This window comes from Cervus elaphus, chromosome 8 (genome assembly GCF_910594005.1).
Source record: "Cervus elaphus chromosome 8, mCerEla1.1, whole genome shotgun sequence".
Taxonomy (NCBI): Eukaryota; Metazoa; Chordata; class Mammalia; order Artiodactyla; family Cervidae; genus Cervus; species Cervus elaphus.
The window spans coordinates 10,219,075-10,238,067 of record NC_057822.1 but is presented as its reverse complement, the minus strand read 5'-3'; the positions used below and the strand labels follow the sequence as shown (position 1 = coordinate 10,238,067).

The 18,993-nt window shown below is 59.0% G+C and overlaps 1 protein-coding gene across 6 annotated transcripts in view; it reads left to right on the top strand.

Annotated features, from left to right (window-relative positions):
- AHDC1 (AT-hook DNA binding motif containing 1) overlaps positions 1 to 18,993 on the top strand; it is a 64,984-nt gene that overhangs the window by 41,638 nt on the left and 4,353 nt on the right. For 4 of the 6 annotated variants that reach the window (XM_043909408.1, XM_043909406.1, XM_043909410.1 and 1 more), the window contains 4 exons: positions 1,920 to 2,097; positions 7,345 to 7,456; positions 7,590 to 7,627; positions 8,002 to 12,912. In XM_043909408.1, the coding sequence (XP_043765343.1) occupies positions 8,076 to 12,869 (4,794 nt within the window). In that variant the 5' untranslated portion in view covers positions 1,920 to 2,097; positions 7,345 to 7,456; positions 7,590 to 7,627; positions 8,002 to 8,075 and the 3' untranslated portion in view covers positions 12,870 to 12,912. Of the gene's footprint in view, positions 1 to 1,919; positions 2,098 to 7,225; positions 7,457 to 7,589; positions 7,628 to 8,001; positions 12,913 to 18,993 lie in introns of all 6 variants that reach the window. The other 2 variants (XM_043909405.1, XM_043909407.1) reach the window with 2 other exon arrangements.

Below are 18,993 nucleotides of genomic sequence, written 5' to 3'. Positions count from 1 at the left end.
ACCACCAGCACCATATGTAGGAGAACAGGGCCAAGATGAGTTGAGCTCTGGGGGCCTGGATGGGGGGCGGCCAAGCCACCCCCACTGGAGGGCTCTGGGGCCACCCAGATTTCCATCGTTTCCACCCTCCTGGGCCTCTGGGGAGCCACAGAGGTGGGGGCTCCCCGAGGGCTTGGGAGCTGCCTGGCTGCATTTCTGTGCCCACCCAACCATGGGGGGAGGGGGGATGGATCAGAGGAGGGAGGCTCTGGCAGGTTGAAATTCTCCTTCTCTGCCTGTGGATAAATTGTCCCTAATCCAGGCTTGGGGAGTTGTCTGGCTCCTACAGAGAGAGAGAGAGAGAGAGAGAGCAGGAGATAGGGAGGGAGGAGGGAAGCAGGCATACAAACACAGTGACACAGACACACACTATCACAAAGAGTCTCACATACACGCACACACACGCGCACTGACAAGTTACATAAAGGTATCACACGAACACTGAAGCACCATTGTGCTGACAGGCACACCATGGCACACAGACTCACACGTGTTGACACTGACACAGACATACAGTGACATGGCACAAGGGCCCACTGACACACACAGGTGCACCGTGATGAGGTCATACAACACGCACATGCAGGGTAACAGTCAAGCATACACTGACCCGCGGTGAAACAGACCCGCAGGGACACGGTGACCAACCGCACCGTGAGCCTGAAAACCCAGAGAAAGGCAGCGGGAAGGAGGGAGACGGCACTGATCCAGACACCAGTGACCCCACTCACTGGCCTCGAGACTGGAAGCCTGTGGGGACAGCAGAGGGTCCACCCGCCCCCGCCCCCACTCCAATGCACACGCCCAGAGAATCGGAAATGGGCAGGTCAGTTCAGCTCCTGACACGGCCAGATGCAGAGTGTGTACATATGGGCACGCATGCCCCAATCACAGCTGGGTACACCTGCTCACACATTAGGCACATATACCTGTGTGTCCCCATAGGTGTGCAAACATAGACTTAGCTGGACACACACAGAGAACTGAACAAACCCAGATACACACACCCACATGTATAAGTGAAGACACCAACTCCAGTAAATATCAGCTCACACACACACAGACAGTCCTATACATGGGCACTCTTGAACACACATATACTTGCACAGACATATGGAAATACACAGAGAAACATACAGAAGGCCTAGCAGACCCAGGAAGCCACATACAGGTGTATTTGCCCAGACAGCTGAATGCTCACAGACATGTAGGATCTCTTTAACATGCATGTACAAACACATTCCCAGGCAACCAAAACCTATAAGCAGTCTATGAGGCCTGGTTCCCAGACCCCTCGGGGCTCAAGTACAAACCTCAGGGAGGCAGACAAATGGGCAGGAAGCAGAGGGGGTGAGGAGGGCCCTAGTTATTAAAGGAAACAAAAGAGAGAACCAGTCTCGGATGGAGAAGGATAAATGCCAGCTGCGTATACACCCCTCATGAAAATCTGCAGTCACCGTCACTTTGAACAGTAACTCTCACACCTGCATTGTAAGTGAGCTCTTAGCATTTATAGTTTGCCTAGAGCACTTCTCCCCGTTCATAAACTCTCCCTATTTTATAGATTAGGAAACTGAGAGCCAGAGAGGTTAACTGACTTGCCTGAGATCACACAGGTGATGAAAGTTGAGCCAAGGACCATTCTGACTCCCAAGACCAGGTTCTTTTCACCACAGCGTATGTGTTCTTGTTCATGCGTACACATCTGACCATGAAGATACTGCCTGGGGTTTCAAGATGTAGTTAATAGTCCCCAGTGAAATGAGGTTGGAGCCAATTTCTGTGCAAGACTAGACCCACCTAGGATGGCCTCCTGGTCCCTCTGTCTGGTTCATCCTGTATCCGTGCTTATGTCTGGGGTGCTGTTTTTGTTTTCACAGATGGGAGCTTGCCTGCCTGTCTACCCATTGGCCTGGACCCCAGAGCCTGCCCAGCTAAGTGCGTGCAGAGGGCCCCGGGTTCGGGGCGATTCTCAGGCTGCCGAAGAGACCACCCTGGAATCACTGGTGAAGACAGGCCTTTGTTGCTGAGCTGGGTCTGTCTGCACAGCTTGCTCAGGTAACAGTGTACAGAGAAGCTGGGTCTGCCGGCCACCCCAGGAAGTGGGGATCAGGGGTACTTCCTTCTCAATCCTATCAGGGATCCCCCCTTCCCAGCTTAGGCCAAAAAGAGGCCCTTTAGTATCAAAATACTTTAACCACACTTCCTCAGACTCCCCGTTATCCAGAAAGGCGAGGTCCATGGATATACAGCCGGTTCCCCCGAGTCCTGCCTCCTAGTTGGGGGACCTGCACCTGGATAACCTGAGAGAACTAGGAAGCGAAGGGGTTTGTGACAGTGACCAGAACCCAGGGCAGAGGTAGAATGCCTGCTGTGTGAAGCTGACCCCCCAGGACCCCTCTCTCCTAGAGTCTGTGGAACCTGAGAGGACCTGGGGAGTTGAGGTACGCTGGGCTGCCCTCCTGGGATGAGATGGGGCAGGGGCAGGAACCACCTCCCTACCCTGGGCCCAGATAAGCCCACCCAGGCAGGCTGGAGAGCCAGAGACCAGGTGGAGAGGCAACTCCCCGAACTGACACATGGAGCCTCAGGCTCCAGGAAGCTCCCTAGAGCCCAGCCTGCCTGGGGACCCCACCCAGCTTCCAAAAGAGCATTCCTGGGGCCTGAGGTCTGGGGGGTGGAGTCTCCCGGGATTGTCAGGGTGGGGATGTCAGAGCTGGGTGTACCCAGCTGTAAATGTTCAGGGCATCTCGTGTGCAGGTACTCCAGCTTGTGTGCAAGCAGGCGTGTGTAGGGCTCTGTCCTGAGGTGTGCAGAGTGCTGTTCGTAAAAGTCTAGGTGGACTGGACTGGGAGACATTCACAGGCTGCATACGTGGTACATGGGAGCGAGTGCAGTGAGGGTATGTCTTGTGCAGGTGTGGGGAGGCTAGAGTGTTGTGCGTGTCATGCTGGGTGGTGTTCTGGGCAGGGTGCTAGTGTACACTGGAGAGGTGTGTAGACAAGCCTCTGAATACACCGGGGTGATACTTGAGTACACACTGGGTGGGGTGGGTCATGTACACAGAGGTTCTTCCGCGTGTCACCAGGGAAGCGTGTTCAGGGTTCTGGCTGCACACACTGGGGGAGGTGTGTGCACGTGGCTCCGTTTGTGCTTTGGAGGTGGGCTGGGCAAGGTTTCAGCTGAGCTGGGCTCAGCAGTGCCCAGCCTTGTGGCCAAACTGCTGAAGTCACTTCCTTTCCAGCAGCAACTTTCCAGGAGGAGGAGTTTTTCAGACCTGGGCGGGGAGGGGTGGGGGGGCGGAACAAGGAGCTCTCAGGGGAAGGAGGTGGGCGGTGGTGAGGCTGTGGGGAGGGCCTGGTGGGGCTGGAGGAGGGGTGTCCTCCGGGAGACAGAAGGAAAGACAAGGACAGGAGTCTGGAAGGGCCAAGGGCAGGAGGGGATGGGGGCGGAGCAGGCGGGAAGCACAGTCCCTGGGTGACCTCGGAGAGAGGAAGGGAGGGCCGCCCAGCAGGGTGACCCTCGGGTTCAGCCAGAGCTGGCGGTGGTGCCCACACACCTGGCACCCAGGGCAGGGGGCTGGCAGGGGGCGGGTCTAGGGCAGACCTGCTTGCCAGGTGCCCTGCTCCGGGCAGGAAGGGGGTGGGCAAGGGCTGCACAAAGGAGCTCTGTGTGGCTGGGGGTAGGGTGGGGTGGGGTGTGCTGTGCTATTGAGGGGGGGTGGCCCTGATGATTCCAGGGGGTGGGGCGGGGCTTGCTCCCCTTGGGGGCATCAGTGGCTCTAAGGGGACACCTAGTGGTGAGGGAGGGTAGTGCATCGAATGACCTAGGTGGGAGGGGTGAAGAAGCGGAGAGGAGGGGGTAGATTTAGATGTCAAAAATTAGAACTGGTCGTTGGGACCAAGACAGTTCGAGGAAGCTGACTCTCTGGACAGTGGAGAAGTTTGGTTCAGAGGAGCTCAGCTAACCCAAGTGCAGACACTCTTCCCTGTCATGGCTGTTTGCCCTTAAGGGCTTTTCTTAACCTCTCTGAGCCTCATTTACTTGCCAAATAAGTGACAGCTGCCCCTTGTTATTTTCATCATTGTTATTTTTTTGGTAACGATTCTGGTCCGGAGTCAGGTTGGAAGGAGATCTTCAGGGGTGGGTGGGTGGGAGGGGGTTGAAGAGAAGGAAATTGGGGGGGGTACATAGTTCCTGAGTGGGGGTGGTCCTGGCAGATAAAGGCCCCCCTCCAAGGGAGGTGATTGACGGGAGGTTTCACCGCAGCAGTGATAGCCCCCTTTGAGGCCTAGTTTTCCATTTGAGGACATCCCTGGGCCTTCAGTCCCGGCTGGGAGGGAAATGGTGTGTGCGGGGTGGGGGGGGTGGGGGTGGGGAGGAGGCTGGAGAGAGGGTCATGAGGCCGGAAGTGAGAGCTGGGGCTGGCAGCCGGGCTCCCCTGGGGAGGCTGCGGGTGGGGGAGGGGGAGGCTGGCTGGGGAAGGGGTGGGGTGGTCAGAGCCGCAGCGGGGGAGGGTGGGGCTGGGGACTCAAGGATGTGGGCTGGCCCTTCCCGGCACTGCGCGCAGCAGGTTGGGGCCCCCAGCCCCCCTCCCAGCCGGCGGGTGTCCCCACAGGCAGGCTCAAGACACACTGACCCAGAAGCAGACAGACGACGGACAGAGGAACCTTTGCGACTTTGTTCTCAGACGTGGGGATAGGTGGTACCCTTGGGAGGGGGTCCAAGAAAACGTCTGCCTGGGTGTGGTGGGGAGGGGAGCCAGTTGCTTCCCTCAGATCCTGGAGGCCGTGGACAGTCAGGAGGTCTGGCAGGACGGCGCGCCCAGAGGTCTTCACGGGTGGGTGGAACAGAAGCAGCCGCTGGAGAGGCGGTTTGTCTCTTCTGCCAAGGTCACACCCTCAGGCCCCCGGTGGGAGGTCTCCAGAGTAGGGAGGGTTGGTGAGCCCCACCCTCCGCGAGAGAGGGGCGGTGGCTTGTGGTAGGCATCTCCGAGAGGGCAGCGGGAGCCACGGGTCAGCCGTGCTGTTGGAAGTAGGACCCGGAGATTCCAGAGTGAGCCCCTTCCCTGCTTCCTGAGTGTCTTACCCACAGTTCTTCCCGCAAGAGCGGCGGTGAGATTCTTGAAGCAGAGAGGGCCTGGCCTAGAAGGGGCCCACCACAGTCTGCAGGCGGGCGTGAGAGAGAACAGAACCCGAAGTGATCTAGTAAATGGGACAGTGAGGAACAGCTGCGGCCTGGGAGCTGAAGAGACACGGGGGTGTTCTGCTTGGATGAGCAACACCCTGGGGGCCCCCCCCCACGCTATCTTGTGGTCTTGGGCAAAGTTTGTTTCCCTCTTTGGTCTTAGTTTCCTTGTCTGAAAAATGGGAGGGGCACGAGGTGACACTGGAACAGTGTACCCACTGGGGGAGCCGATTAAAAATGCAGATTCCCAGGGCCTTTCCTGGGTGAAGTGAAGTGAAAGTCGCTCAGTCCTGTCTTGACTCTTTGCAGCCCTGTGGACGTAGTCCATGGAATTCTCCAGGCCAGAATACTGGAGTGGGTAGCTTCCCCTTCTCCAGGGTGGTCCAGTGGTTAAGACTCCATGTTTCCACCACAGAGGGCACAGGTTCGATCCCTGGTTGAGGAACAAGATCCCACAGGCTGCACAGTGCAGCCAAAAAAAAAAAAAACCCCACCAGATTCCGAGATGTCCCTTCAGATTTGTGAGTCAGACTCCCTGGACTAGGGTCTGGGTATCTGGAAGGTTACACAGCTCCCCAGGCCCAAGGTTTGGAAGCCCAAGGGTTAGGTGATTTTAAGGTTCCTCCCAGCCTTAATTTAGACTGCAGCTCTAGAAGAAGCACTTTCAGGAGTGGCCGGAGGAGCATTGCAGGAGCTGGGAGTGGAAGGAGGCTTTGGACTTGGCAGAATTAGAAATCTTGCCACTTAGCAGCTATGTGACTTCAAGCAAGTTATACAACTGCTCTGAACCTGCTTCCTCTGTAACATGGAGGTAATAATCCACGTCTCCCTGGTTCACTGAAGATGCAGTGGGTCATATATGTGGAAATGCTTTGTAGATGGCATGTTGCTGCCCACCAGAGGGGAGTGGGGGAGTGGACGAGTGGCCCCGCCCACACCTCCCTGTCCCCAAGTCAATCTACTGTCTTCCTGTGAAGTACAAAGTGATCCTCCCAGTGATCAGGGCCCATTCATCTTCCTGCTCCCCCAAACCAGCTCCTGGGGATCAGCCAGGGCCTTGAGTCCCCAGGCTCCTTTGGGAGTCAGACCTGCCTGGATCTAAATCCCAACTCAGCCCTACCAGCTGAGGGAGTTGCTCAGTAAATGTTTACGTAGCATCCAGAGCCCAGGCCCTGGGGTCAGGGGATACAACGGTAGACAAGACAGACTCTGTCCTTACCCCTGAGAGCCCACACTCGGGGAGAAGGCACACTGAACAGCCAGTCACACAAGTAATTGACTACAGTCCCGGTAAATACTGTGAAGGGGAAATAAAGGGGGCTCTGAAAGTATGTGGCAGGGCCGAGCTGAGGCTAGAGGTGGCAGGGGAGCAGAGAATGTCCCTTTTCACGTTCTTAATCTCCCTCCCTCTTCCACATCCTACCTGGGTCCCACTTTGGGGTCTGGAGAAGAATGAGAGAGAGCCTTATGGAGAAAGGCTGATTGTTCTGTGTGCCTCATTCATTCATTCGTTCAGTAGACATTTTTTGAAGCACATTTATGGGCCATGGTGTTGGGGGATATACGCTTGACAGTCAGCAGGACGGAAATCCTTGCCTTCATGGTGCTTACCACCTTCCAATGGATGGTTTCCTTGACTGTAAAAGTGGGGGTGATAATCGTATTGATTTCAGGTTTGCAGGGGGGGTTAGATGAGATAATCCGTATAATGAACTTAGTCCAAAGTTTGGCAACAGAGAAAGTGCCCCCAGGGCATGAACTTTTATTGTTGTTGACTCCTGGTATGATTGTTGAACCTCTGGCCTTAGGCGCTCTAAAGTTTTTCTCTGCTGCTCTTATCCCACTAATAATTACGTCACTTACGATTGTCCCATCAGTGTTTGTCTACCCAGTGTTTGTGTACAGTAGGCACTTCACAAATAATGAGTATATGAATGAATGAATGTTACTTCATCTCTGAGCCTCCATTTCCTCATCTGCAAAATGGGGTTATTAATAGCCCCTACCTCACAGGATTGATATGAAGAATTAAATGAAACGATGCCTGGACAGCTTCCAGCCCAGTGCCTGGCGCCCAGTAGGTGCTCACTAAACCTGAGCTGCGATGGTCCTTTCCAGGCGCTGTCCACGCCCCGAGGCCTGGGCTCAGGCCAAAGTTGCTTCACAACACCCTCAGCTGACAGCCAGCGACTGGCAGAGCCCCCAGGCACGGGGGCCCTCTCTCTTCCAGGTCAGCCAGAGTTCCTGGGGTGCTGGAGTTGGGGTGTGGGGGGAGATGGGGCCCCGTGGGCAGGTGGGCAGTGGTTGGGATCTATGGCTCCCAGACTACTGAGATGGCTTCTTATCTGTCTTGTTGCCCACAGAGATCTCCAGTGTGACAGCCCAGGCGGCAGAGCCGAGGGTGAGTGGCCAGGGTTTGCCTGGGGGATGGGGCAAGAAGGAAGAGGCCATGTCTTTGACAGGCCCCCTCCTTAAATTTGATCGGAGTGGTTGCTCCACCCCGTTCATGAGCGTCTCTCTCAAAAGCAGGTGAATTATTCTCCCCCAGTCCTTAGCCCGGGTCTAGACAAAAGTGGGTGCACTGTCAGGAAGTAGAACTGGGGCCCATGGGGGTTCATGGTGCACAAGGTGGCTTAGGAAATGCTGAGGGTCACCAGAGGGATTGGGCTTCAGGAGGGGACTCAGGAGAGGGGTGCAGGGGGCCACGGGGGACATGGGAAGCTGATGGGGGCTTGGGTGTTCAAGGAGGGACCTGCTGCCTGTCCCGCCCGGCAGGTCCTGGTCCCGGCTTCTCGCACCCTCATGTCAGTCCCGGCCCCGCCCGGCGGCCCTCGGAGGACAAGGTCAGGATGCGTGTGAAGCCCCAGGGCCTGGTGGTGACTTCCAGTGCCGTGTGCAGCTCTCCTGACTACCTCCGGGAGCCCAAGTACTACCCCGGCGGCCCCCCCACCCCCCGGCCCCTGCTTCCCGCCCGGCCCCCCGCCAGCCCACCCGACAAGGCCTTCGCCCACACCTTCTCCGAGAACCCGCGCCCACCCCCACGCCGGGACCCCAGCACCCGGCGCCCACCAGTCCTTGCCAAGGGGGACGACCCGCTGCCCCCAAGGGCGGCCCGTCCTGTCTCCCAGGCCCGCTGCCCCACACCCGCGGGAGACAGCAGCAGCAGCTCCCGAAGGCGCTGGGACAACGGGCGGGCGACCCTGCGTCCAGTGGTCCAGCTGATCGACATCATGAAGGACCTGACCCGGCTCTCCCAGGACCTGCAGCACAGCGGCGTGCACCTGGACTGTGGTGGTCTCCGGCTCAGCCGCCCCCCGGCCCCGCCCCCCGGGGACCTGCAGTACAGCTTCTTCTCCTCACCCAGCCTGGCCAACAGCATCCGCAGCCCGGAGGAGCGGGCCACCCCCCACGCCAAGTCCGAGAGGCCCAGCCACCCCTTGTACGAGCCTGAGCCTGAGCCTCAGGACAGCCCCCAGCCCGGCCAAGGCCACAGTCCCGGAGCCACGGCCGCGGCCACTGGTTTGCCACCCGAGCCTGAGCCCGACGGGCCCGATTACTCAGAACTCGCTGACGCCGACATCCTTAGTGAGCTGGCCTCTCTCACTTGCCCCGAGGCCCAGCTGCTGGAGGCCCAGGCCCTCGAGCCGCCATCGCCTGAGCCCGAGCCTCAGCTCTTGGACCCCCAACCCCGCTTCTTGGACCCGCAGGCTCTAGAGCCGCTCGGGGAAGCTTTGGAGCTGCCGCCCCTGCAGCCCCTGGCTGATCCTCTGGGGTTGCCGAGCCTGGCGCTACAGGCTCTGGACACCCTGCCCGACTCCCTGGAGTCGCAGCTGCTTGACCCGCAGGCACTTGACCCCCTGCCCAAGTTGCTTGACGTCCCCGGCCGCCGCCTGGAGCCCCAGCAGCCCCTGGGACCCTGCCCACTGGCCGAGCCCTTGCGCCTGGACTTGTGCTCACCCCATGGCCCTCCGGGGCCTGAGGGTCACCCCAAATACGCCTTGCGGCGCACCGATAGGCCAAAGATCCTGTGTCGCCGACGGAAAGCCGGACGGGGACGCAAGGCAGATGCCGGCCCCGAGGGCCACCTGCTCCCCCTGCCTATGCCCACCGGGTTGGCCGCCGCACTGGCCGAGCCACCCCCACCGCCTCCTCCACCGCCTCCTGCCCTGCCCGGGCCAGTTCCCGTCCCGGAGCTGGAGCCCGAAGCCTCCCAGACCCCGGTGGTCCCTCCCCGCAAAGGCAAGTGCCGGGGCGTCCGGCGCATGGTGGTGAAGATGGCCAAGATCCCCGTGTCCCTGGGGCGGCGGAACAAGACCACGTACAAGGTGTCGTCTCTGAGCAGCAGCCTGAGCGTGGAGGGCAAGGAGCTGGGCCTGCGCGTGTCCGCCGAGCCCACCCCGCTGCTGAAGATGAAGAACAATGGCCGCAACGTGGTGGTGGTCTTCCCACCCGGCGAGATGCCCATCATTCTCAAGCGGAAGCGCGGCCGCCCTCCCAAGAACCTGCTGCTGGGCCCCGGCAAGCCCAAGGAGCCGGTGGTGGTGGCAGCCGAGGCGGCCACCATGGCGGCAGCCAGCATGGCCATGCCGGAGGTAAAGAAGCGCCGGCGGCGGAAGCAGAAGCTGGCGTCCCCCCAGCCGTCCTATGCGGCGGACGCCAACGACAGCAAGGCCGAGTATTCAGATGTCCTCGCCAAGCTGGCCTTCCTGAACCGTCAGAGTCAGTGCGCCGGGCGGTGCTCCCCGCCCCGCTGCTGGACGCCCAGCGAACCCGAGTCCGTGCACCAGGCGCCCGACACCCAGAGCATCTCCCACTTCCTGCATCGCGTGCAGGGCTTCCGTCGGCGAGGTGGCAAAGCAGGCGGCTTCGGTGGCCGGGGTGGGGGCCATGCAGCCAAGGCCGCCCGGTGCTCCTTCAGTGACTTCTTTGAGGGCATCGGAAAGAAGAAGAAGGTGGTGGCCGTGGCAGCCGCGGGGGTCGGGGGCCCTGGCCTCACTGAGCTGGGGCACCCGCGCAAGCGAGGCCGGGGGGAGGTAGACGCCGTAACTGGGAAGCCCAAACGCAAGAGGCGGTCCCGGAAGAACGGGACTCTGTTCCCAGAGCAGGTGCCCAGCGGCCCCGGCTTTGGGGAGGCGGGCACTGAGTGGGCCGGGGACAAGGGTGGCGGCTGGGCCCCTCACCACGGGCACCCAGGCGGGCAGGCTGGCCGAAACTGTGGGTTCCAGGGGACCGAGGCCCGGGCCTTTGCCTCCACTGGGCTAGAGAGCGGGGCTTCAGGCCGTGGCAGCTACTACAGCGCGGCCGCGCCCGCGGGCCAGGCCGAGCTCAGCCAGGAGCGCCAAAACCTCTTCACCGGCTATTTCCGCTCCCTGCTCGATTCCGACGACTCCTCCGACCTCTTGGACTTTGCTCTCTCGGCCTCTCGGCCCGAGTCCCGGAAGGCATCAGGCACCTACGCAGGGCCCCCCACCAGCGCCCTGCCTGCCCAGCGGGGCCTGGCCACCTTTCCCAGCCGGGGAGCCAAGGCCAGCCCAGTAGCCGTGGGCAGTGGCGGGGCTGGGGCTGAGCCCTCCTTCCAGCCGGTGCTGTCCGCTCGCCAGACTTTCCCACCCGGGCGGGCAGCGAGCTATGGGCTCACCCCGGCCACTTCAGACTGCCGGGCTGCAGAGACCTTCCCCAAGCTGGCGCCCCCGCCTTCTGCCGTGGCCCGCTCACCTACCACCCACCCGCCCGCCAACACCTATCCCCCGCAGTACGGCGGCTATGGGGCTGGACAAAGCGTATTTGCCCCGGCTAAGCCCTTCACGGGCCAGGACTGCGCTAACAGCAAGGACTGCAGCTTTGCATATGGCAGCGGCAACAGCCTACCTGCCTCACCCAGCAGCGCCCACAGCGCCGGCTATGCCCCACCGCCTACCGGTGGCCCCTGCCTGCCACCAAGCAAGGCCTCCTTCTTCAACAGCTCCGAGGGGGCCCCCTTCTCTGGTTCAGCCCCCACACCTCTGCGCTGTGACAGCCGGGCCAGCACGGTCTCGCCCGGCGGCTACATGGTGCCCAAGGGCACCACGGCCTCTGCCACCTCCGCCGCCTCCTCGTCGTCCTCGTCCTTCCAGCCCTCGCCTGAGAACTGTCGGCAGTTTGCGGGGGCTTCTCAGTGGCCTTTCCGGCAGGGCTACGGAGGCCTGGACTGGGCCTCAGAGGCCTTCAGTCAGCTCTACAATCCCGGCTTTGACTGCCATGTCAGCGAGCCCAACGTGATCCTGGACATCTCCAACTACACCCCGCAGAAGGTGAAGCAGCAGACAGCCGTGTCCGAGACCTTCTCCGAGTCCTCCTCCGACAGCACCCAATTCAATCAGCCGGTCGGCGGCGGTTTCCGGCGTGCCAACAGCGAGGCCTCGAGCAGCGAGGGCCAGTCGAGCCTGTCCAGCCTGGAGAAACTGATGATGGACTGGAACGAGGCCTCGTCCGCCCCCGGTTACAACTGGAACCAGAGCGTCCTCTTCCAGAGCAGCTCCAAGCCTGGCCGTGGCCGGCGGAAGAAGGTGGACCTGTTCGAGGCCTCGCATCTGGGCTTCCCGTCGTCCGCCTCGGCCACTGCCTCGGGCTACCCGTCCAAACGGAGCACCGGGCCCCGGCAGCCTCGGGGTGGCCGGGGCGGTGGCGCCTGCTCGGCCAAGAAGGAGCGGGGTGGGGCGGCGGCCAAAGCCAAGTTCATCCCCAAGCCGCAGCCCGTCAACCCCCTGTTCCAGGACAGCCCAGACCTCGGCCTGGACTACTACAGTGGGGACAGCAGCATGTCCCCGCTGCCCTCCCAATCGAGGGCCTTCAGTGTGGGCGAGCGAGACCCCTGTGACTTCATGGGACCCTACTCCATGAACCCATCCACGCCATCCGATGGCACCTTCGGCCAAGGCTTCCACTGCGATTCGCCTAGCCTGGGTGCCCCTGAGCTGGATGGCAAGCATTTCCCACCGCTGGCCCACCCGCCCACGGTGTTTGATGCAGGTCTGCAGAAGGCATACTCGCCTACCTGCTCACCCACCCTGGGCTTCAAGGAAGAGCTGCGGCCGCCGCCCACAAAGCTGGCTGCCTGTGAGCCCCTCAAGCACGGGCTCCAGGGGGCCAGCCTGGGCCACGCGGCTGCAGCCCAAGCCCACCTGAGCTGCCGGGACCTGCCGCTGGGCCAGCCTCACTACGACTCCCCCAGCTGCAAGGGTACAGCGTATTGGTACCCGCCAGGTTCAGCTGCCCGCAGCCCACCCTACGAAGGCAAGGTGGGTTCAGGGCTGCTGGCTGACTTCCTGGGCAGGACGGAGGCCGCGTGCCTCAGTGCCCCACACCTGGCTAGCCCACCGGCCACACCCAAGGCCGACAAGGAGCCGCTGGAGATGGCCCGGCCGCCCGGCCCACCCCGTGGCCCCGCTGCAGCCGCTGCTGGCTATGGCTGCCCACTTCTTAGTGACTTGACCCTGTCCCCCGTGCCAAGGGACTCGCTGCTGCCCCTGCAGGATACCGCCTATAGGTATCCAGGCTTTATGCCGCAGGCGCATCCCGGCCTGGGTGGGGGCCCCAAGAGCGGCTTCCTGGGGCCCATGGCGGAACCTCATCCTGAGGACACATTCACCGTCACCTCCCTGTAGTGCCAACTGAAGTGCCGACTGGACCTCGAGGTTTTGTTCCTGGGTGAGTCTGAGGATGTGGGTGCAGTGGGCAGAAGAAACCGGGGGGCTGGGGCTGGGGAGGCGTGAAGACATTAGAGCTTGGGCAGGGGGCAGAAGGATAGCCACAAGCCGGAAGGACTCGAGGGCAAGATTAGGGACCCGACAACAGGACAGGGAGTTGGGATTCAGGGAGTCTGGCATTAGCTGTTGGGAACGGTCTTTTTTTTTTTTTTGGAACAGTCTTAGGGAGGAGGTGAGTGCTTGGGTGGGGAACCCAGGATGGGGCTTAGACATTCAGGGGTCCCATTACTGAAATGGCTGGAGGACCGAAGACTGGATGGGGCCATCTGGTTTGGTTCATCAGGTGTCCATTCCCCTTAGCCATGCTCAGTTCTGAGCAGGGACCACCTGAGTCCCAGCACACACTCATCACTTGACCTCTTGTAAGGGAGGGTGTTTGCATCACTCTGCATGAGACAGATGAAGGAAAAAGCAGGTTGGATAATTACCCACGAAGGCCCATCCAGGATCCTGATCCTGCAGGCTTCCTTGTCTCCTTGGGAACTTCATTTAATTTAAGATGCAGTCTGACAAAGGCCAGGCTGAGGCTGTGGCTAGGATGTCCTTTTTTGGCCTCACAGGGTACCCCAGAAGCTGTTCTTCCACAAGGGTATTGGGATATCACTGTCTGGGAGCCTCCAGCTAGTGGGTCTGTCCCCAGGTAGGATGTTTCCTACCTAAAAAATCCCAGGCCCTTTCCTGAAACCAAATTCATTCCTTAAGAATTCAGTTAAGTATTGTTAGGTATTTAGATATTGTTTTATCAGGTACTATCACCTCCTTCAGTATTCTTTAAGATTTTGTGTTCAAGAAAAAGAAAATAAAAGAGGGGGAAATGCCCCCAAAATGGTCTTAAAGGGACAGAGTTGAAGGAATCATTTTCTTGATGAACAGTCTGCTCCAGAAATGCAGCTATAACTGGCCCTTCATTTCCTCCTTTTGGAACAGACCTGTCGCAGAATTGACCTGGACATGGTGCATAGTGATGGAGTGGGCTGGGGGTCTGTCTGAGCCTCTCACCCCACCTCACACCTCTGTGACTGCTGCAGCCTCCTGGGAATGTCTGTTCCTGGAGAAGGAATGGCAGGGCTTCTGGAAAGCCCCATCCCTGCTTGGGGAAGGCCATTCAAGGCCAAGGTGACTCAGGGTCCTGAAGTCATGTCAGTGGAAACTTATTACCTTCTCTCCGCCTGACCTCCGCTCCCTTGGTGCATGGAGATGGCAAAGGGCAGCACGTGGGAGTCAGGAAGCCTGGGGAAAGACCATTCCTCAATTGGCCAACTTGCTACGTGCCCTTGACCAAGCTTTTACCCCTCCTCCTCACCACCCCCTGAACCTCTCTTTCCCCATCTGTTCAAGGAAATTGACTTTGGTAATCTTTTGGGTTCTTGAAACTCTGCATGGCATAGAGAATGGACCAGACTTTCTTGGGGGCAGCATATTTTTCCTCATAATGAAGCCAAACCAAGATTAAAATGGCCTTCCATTCCCCATGCACCTCACTGCACGCGGCAGAGTCACAGATCTGAAGCAGGCCAGGGAGAAGCTGCTTAGGGCTTAAAATGTCAAACTCTTGATCCTTCTCACTGGAGGGAAGATGTCTTGTGGATAATCCAGAAAATGTGAAATAATCTGAAAACCTTTTCCTCGCGGGCTCTGGGTGGGAAAATAAACCGATGTGGGGGCTGGGTTATTGGGCAGGTCACGGCTCAGTGAGATACATAATGGAACCACCCAGCGAGGCCTGAACGCAGGAGGAACTGGGACGCCATCCAGCCCCACATTCTGGCCCGCTCCCCACTCAGAGCTGGGAGTTGACAGCACTAGTCCTCAGACCGAGGCACTCAGTTGTTCCAGAGACATCCGTCCAACACCCACTGCCTGCCAGGCGTTGGGGACACAGCAGTGAACACCACAGTGAGCCCCTGGTCCTCAGGGGGCTTCCAGTTTAGAGGGAAAGATGGGAAAACAGAAGAACACAAAGCATTTGGTAATTATGGCCAGAGGAAGGACCATGCAAGAGAATAAAAGCTAGGAGGCTATAAAGATCTGCAGCCGGCTGGCCAGGTGCTGAGCTGATGCCTGAAAGATAAGGGGGCGTCAGCTAGATAGGGATGGGGGAAGAGCATTCGGGGCAGGGGGAACAGCAGTGGGTAAAGCCCGGAGGCCAAAAAAGCACCTCAGCTTTGACGACCTGATAGGAAGACAGTAACGCTAATGACGGGGTGAGGAGGCAGGGCCAGATCATGCAGCCACTGGAAGGAATTTGAAGTTTGTTCCAAGACAAATGGGAAACCACTGAACGGTTCTGAGCGGAGGTACCGCGGCGGCGGAGCAGGCAGGTGCTGGAGGAGGGAGACCGGCTGCGGTAGCTCAGGCAAGCAGTGGTTGCTGGCTTAGACCGTGATGGCGGGAGGGCTGTCCCCCCTTCTTCATCCAAGATGGCACATCCGCCCTCATCTCGGGCAACCCCCGCTCCCAGTGCCAAGGACTGATTAAAAGCATTGTGGGGAGTGAGGAAGTGTTGGGGATGCAAGGAAGGAGAACGGTGAGGAAGAAGAGTTAACAGAGGGAGTGTCACTGTCAACAGAGGGCTTAAACGAGGAGGACAGTGACACTGATTCACCAGCAGGGCAGCAAGCCCTTAAGACCCAGGGCCGGGTGCGGGAGAAGTCACTGAGCTCAACCTCACATCTTGAGCATCACCCCCACCTACCCTCCGATGCCTGTCCCCATGCCAGGCACAGCCCGTGTCCTTGAGGGCCCATGGAAGCTAACCCAAGCCCACAAAGAGCCTCAAGCATCTGGGTGTGAGATGGTAGGGAAAAGCAAACCTCGTGCACCAGGAAGGCGGGCCACGGCCCGAAGTCACCTCTCTGTCCCTTTGGTAAGAAAAGGGATGTGTATTCGTGCTGGGCCGTTTGTACAACACAGCCTCGCTGGCCCTTCACAATAGCCTGAGGGGTCGGGGTACTTGCCTCTTCCATCAGTGAGTCAAATCTCTCGGAACGCAGGCGCAGCTCCGAAGCTTGCCCAGGAAATCCACGGGTAGGAAATGGCAGAGTCGGAATTTGAACCCAGCTCCCCACCCTCACCGATCCTGGATACTCTGCCTCGCTGGTCCCCCGCGCCCCTGATTCCCCACCTGCAAAATGACGGAGTGGTTGGATGCTCCCCACAGCTCTTTCTGGGTCTGACATTTTAAACGGATTTTGAGGTTCTGTGAAAGAAGCTGCATCTGAGCTCAACCTTGAAGGATAGGCAAGATGTGGACACACAAGAGACTGGGGGAAGGGCGATTCCAGGCAGAGGAAAGTGCGGGCAGGGGCAGGTCACATCCCCATGTGAGTTAGAAGAAGAAAGCTGGGAGGAACCAGAGTGGGGAATGTGGGACCTGACCGTCTGGGAGCTGAGCTGACAGAGAGGGAGGGGGGCGGGGGGCGCCCGAGCCTGCAAACATCTCTAGTCCCTTAGATGGAACGCAGAGCCAGACAGACTGGCTCCGCCTTGGGCCCTCACAGCTGAAGATCAGCCCCTTCTAGACCCTGGGGACAGGCTGCGAGGGTGGGAAGGGCCCCTCGAAGGTGTTCGGGGATCTCGAGTCCCCCTCTCCTCCCCATTCCCTCTTGGGTCTGGACCTGAGGCCAAGAGAAATGTCACAGGTCCTCCAAGGTTATACCAGCTGGGGCAGGAAGCAGCTTCCAAGGCCACCAGCCAGCCAGGGTCAGCAGGCATGCCCGGACCTGGGCCAGGCCCTGACCGCTCTGGGCTTTGTCTCTCCCTGTCTTGAAACCTCAAGAGGTCACCTGATCTTGCCTCTGGCCCTGAGCAAGAGGCCCACACCTCGGGTCAGGCAGGCTTGCCCGGGCTCCTCTCCCCACTGTCTGGGGCTGTCCTTACTCCCGGCCTATCTCTCGCCTCTCCTGCAGCCATTTTCAGGCCAGGCCTTCTTGTTCTGAGCCCTTATTTCCTGGAAATGTAATCTCTCCGTGAGCATGCCTTCTCAGGCCCCTCCTCTCCCATTTCCCCGCATCCCTGCGGACCCGGAAGAACCCAAGGAGGCTGGAGGGTGGTGGCTGGGAGCAGGCCTGTGGGTGCAGACGGGCCTCTGTGCAGAGCCCGATTCCATCCCTTCCCAACCATGTGACCTGGTGAGTCATGTCACCTCACTGCGTCTCTTGTGGGAATTAAATGAGATTACCCGTGAAGCACTTAGCCCAGTCCCTGGCACGCAGGAAGCACGTAATCAGTGGTTGGTAGATGAGTGAATAACATCCCTCCTCACAGTGTGTGTGAATCACACACCTCTGACCCTTTTCTCCAAGCTCAGGACTCTTGTAGCCAGCCCTCCTTCACCTGCTCTCCCCGCTTCCCTCCTGGGAAGGAGCTGGTATTCTAGTGTAGGTTTGGGGCCTTTGGGTTTGGGAGGCTGTGAAATACCACCTGGTTACATGCCTTAATAATGGGGCTGAGTCCTCCCTGGGGGGGTCCAGAGTCAAGGTGAGTCACAGGTCCCACCCCAGCGGACCTAAAGCCTGATGGGCAACAGGACCCAGACTGCTGCATGATCCAGGTCGGCTGGAAACTCTCTCCACATAGTTATCCACACCAGTTTTCTGTCTCAGTCCAGATCATCTGAAAAAAAAGATTTCCTTGTCACTTTGTCTTCTAACTTTGGCTACCATAGTGCCCTCCGTTGGTGCCGGAGGGCAGGAGAAAGTAGGTTAACTCTGGGTTCAGCCCACACGAACCACCTGGCCTGGGCCAGGCATTGCATGTGGTACTAAAGGAGCCACTGAACAAGATGAGCAGTATCCTGCCCTCATGGAGTTTGCAGCCTTTAAATGGGTGTTCATTACAAGCACCCACTTGGGCATCACTCACCAAGGGAGGGACTAAGACGCTCCCACCAGACCTACTAGAGACCACCCTCTTGAACCAGGGGCAGGACTGGCAGGAAGAGCTGGCGCGGGGGGCGGGGCAGCAAAATGGGTCTTGAACAAACTCGAGGCTTCGGAAGCAATAACCTTGGCTCAGCCACTTGGGTCAGCCCAGCCAGCACCTGGCAGGTCTCTGCCCCAATATCCTCCCACTCTCCACCCCAGGAGCCCATACCCCCACTGTGGCTGCCAAATATCCTTCAGCTTTGTGGGATGCTGTGTCTGGACAGCTCCCCACTCCCGAATATTTACTGGATGAATTGATTCAGACATATCTGCTCTTGTGGCTTCATTGCTTAACACCTTCTGATTGCATTCTCAGCCCTTCAGCCTCCTATCCTAGTGTTCTAGGCATTCGAGGCCGCTTCTTCAGCCCCAACTTCCTGTTCACACAGCCTCCCTTCCCAGCCCTAGACTGTGGGGTCTGGAGAGAGCTTTCCCCAGCGTGCCTGCCTCTTTGCTGTTGGCTGTTCCCTGGCCTGGGCCGCTCTTTCCTAGCCACCATCCATCTCCCACCTGTCAGTTCCTATCTTTCACTCAGACACCACCTCCTCCAAGAAGCGTTCCAGGATCCTTCGCAGGCGCAATTAATCTGCAGCCTTTTATGCATCTGTGACAGCTTCTCCTGGGAATGACTTCCTCACTGTGCCATCAGCTCCTTTAGGCGGGTTACTCATTTCTGTGCACTGTCCCCTTAGTGTCTCATTGTGCCTGGGACATTTCTGAGGTCAGGGTTTGTGTTTTTTTTTTTTCCCCCCTTGAGTCAAAGAAGGGCATGTAGACCAGGGAGAATTGTGAGAGAAAGGGTTAGGCATTGGGGCATGGACATGAGCTGGTTTCTCTCAACCCCGCTGTTACCACATACGCTCCCAAGGATGGAGCAAGGGTGGGGTGTGTAAATAAACCAGTTCCAACTCTCATGGCTCACCAGGCTCCTGGAGTTCTCCAAGTGCAGTCCCTTCAAGTTTACAGAGAGGAAGAGGGACTCGCCCAGCCATCCAGGCAGGAAATCACAGAAACAAAGAGCCAGAGAGGACCCTTGGGATCACCCAGGTCCAGGTTCTTGCCACTTCTCAGCTTCCATTCAGTTGCATACCCAACAC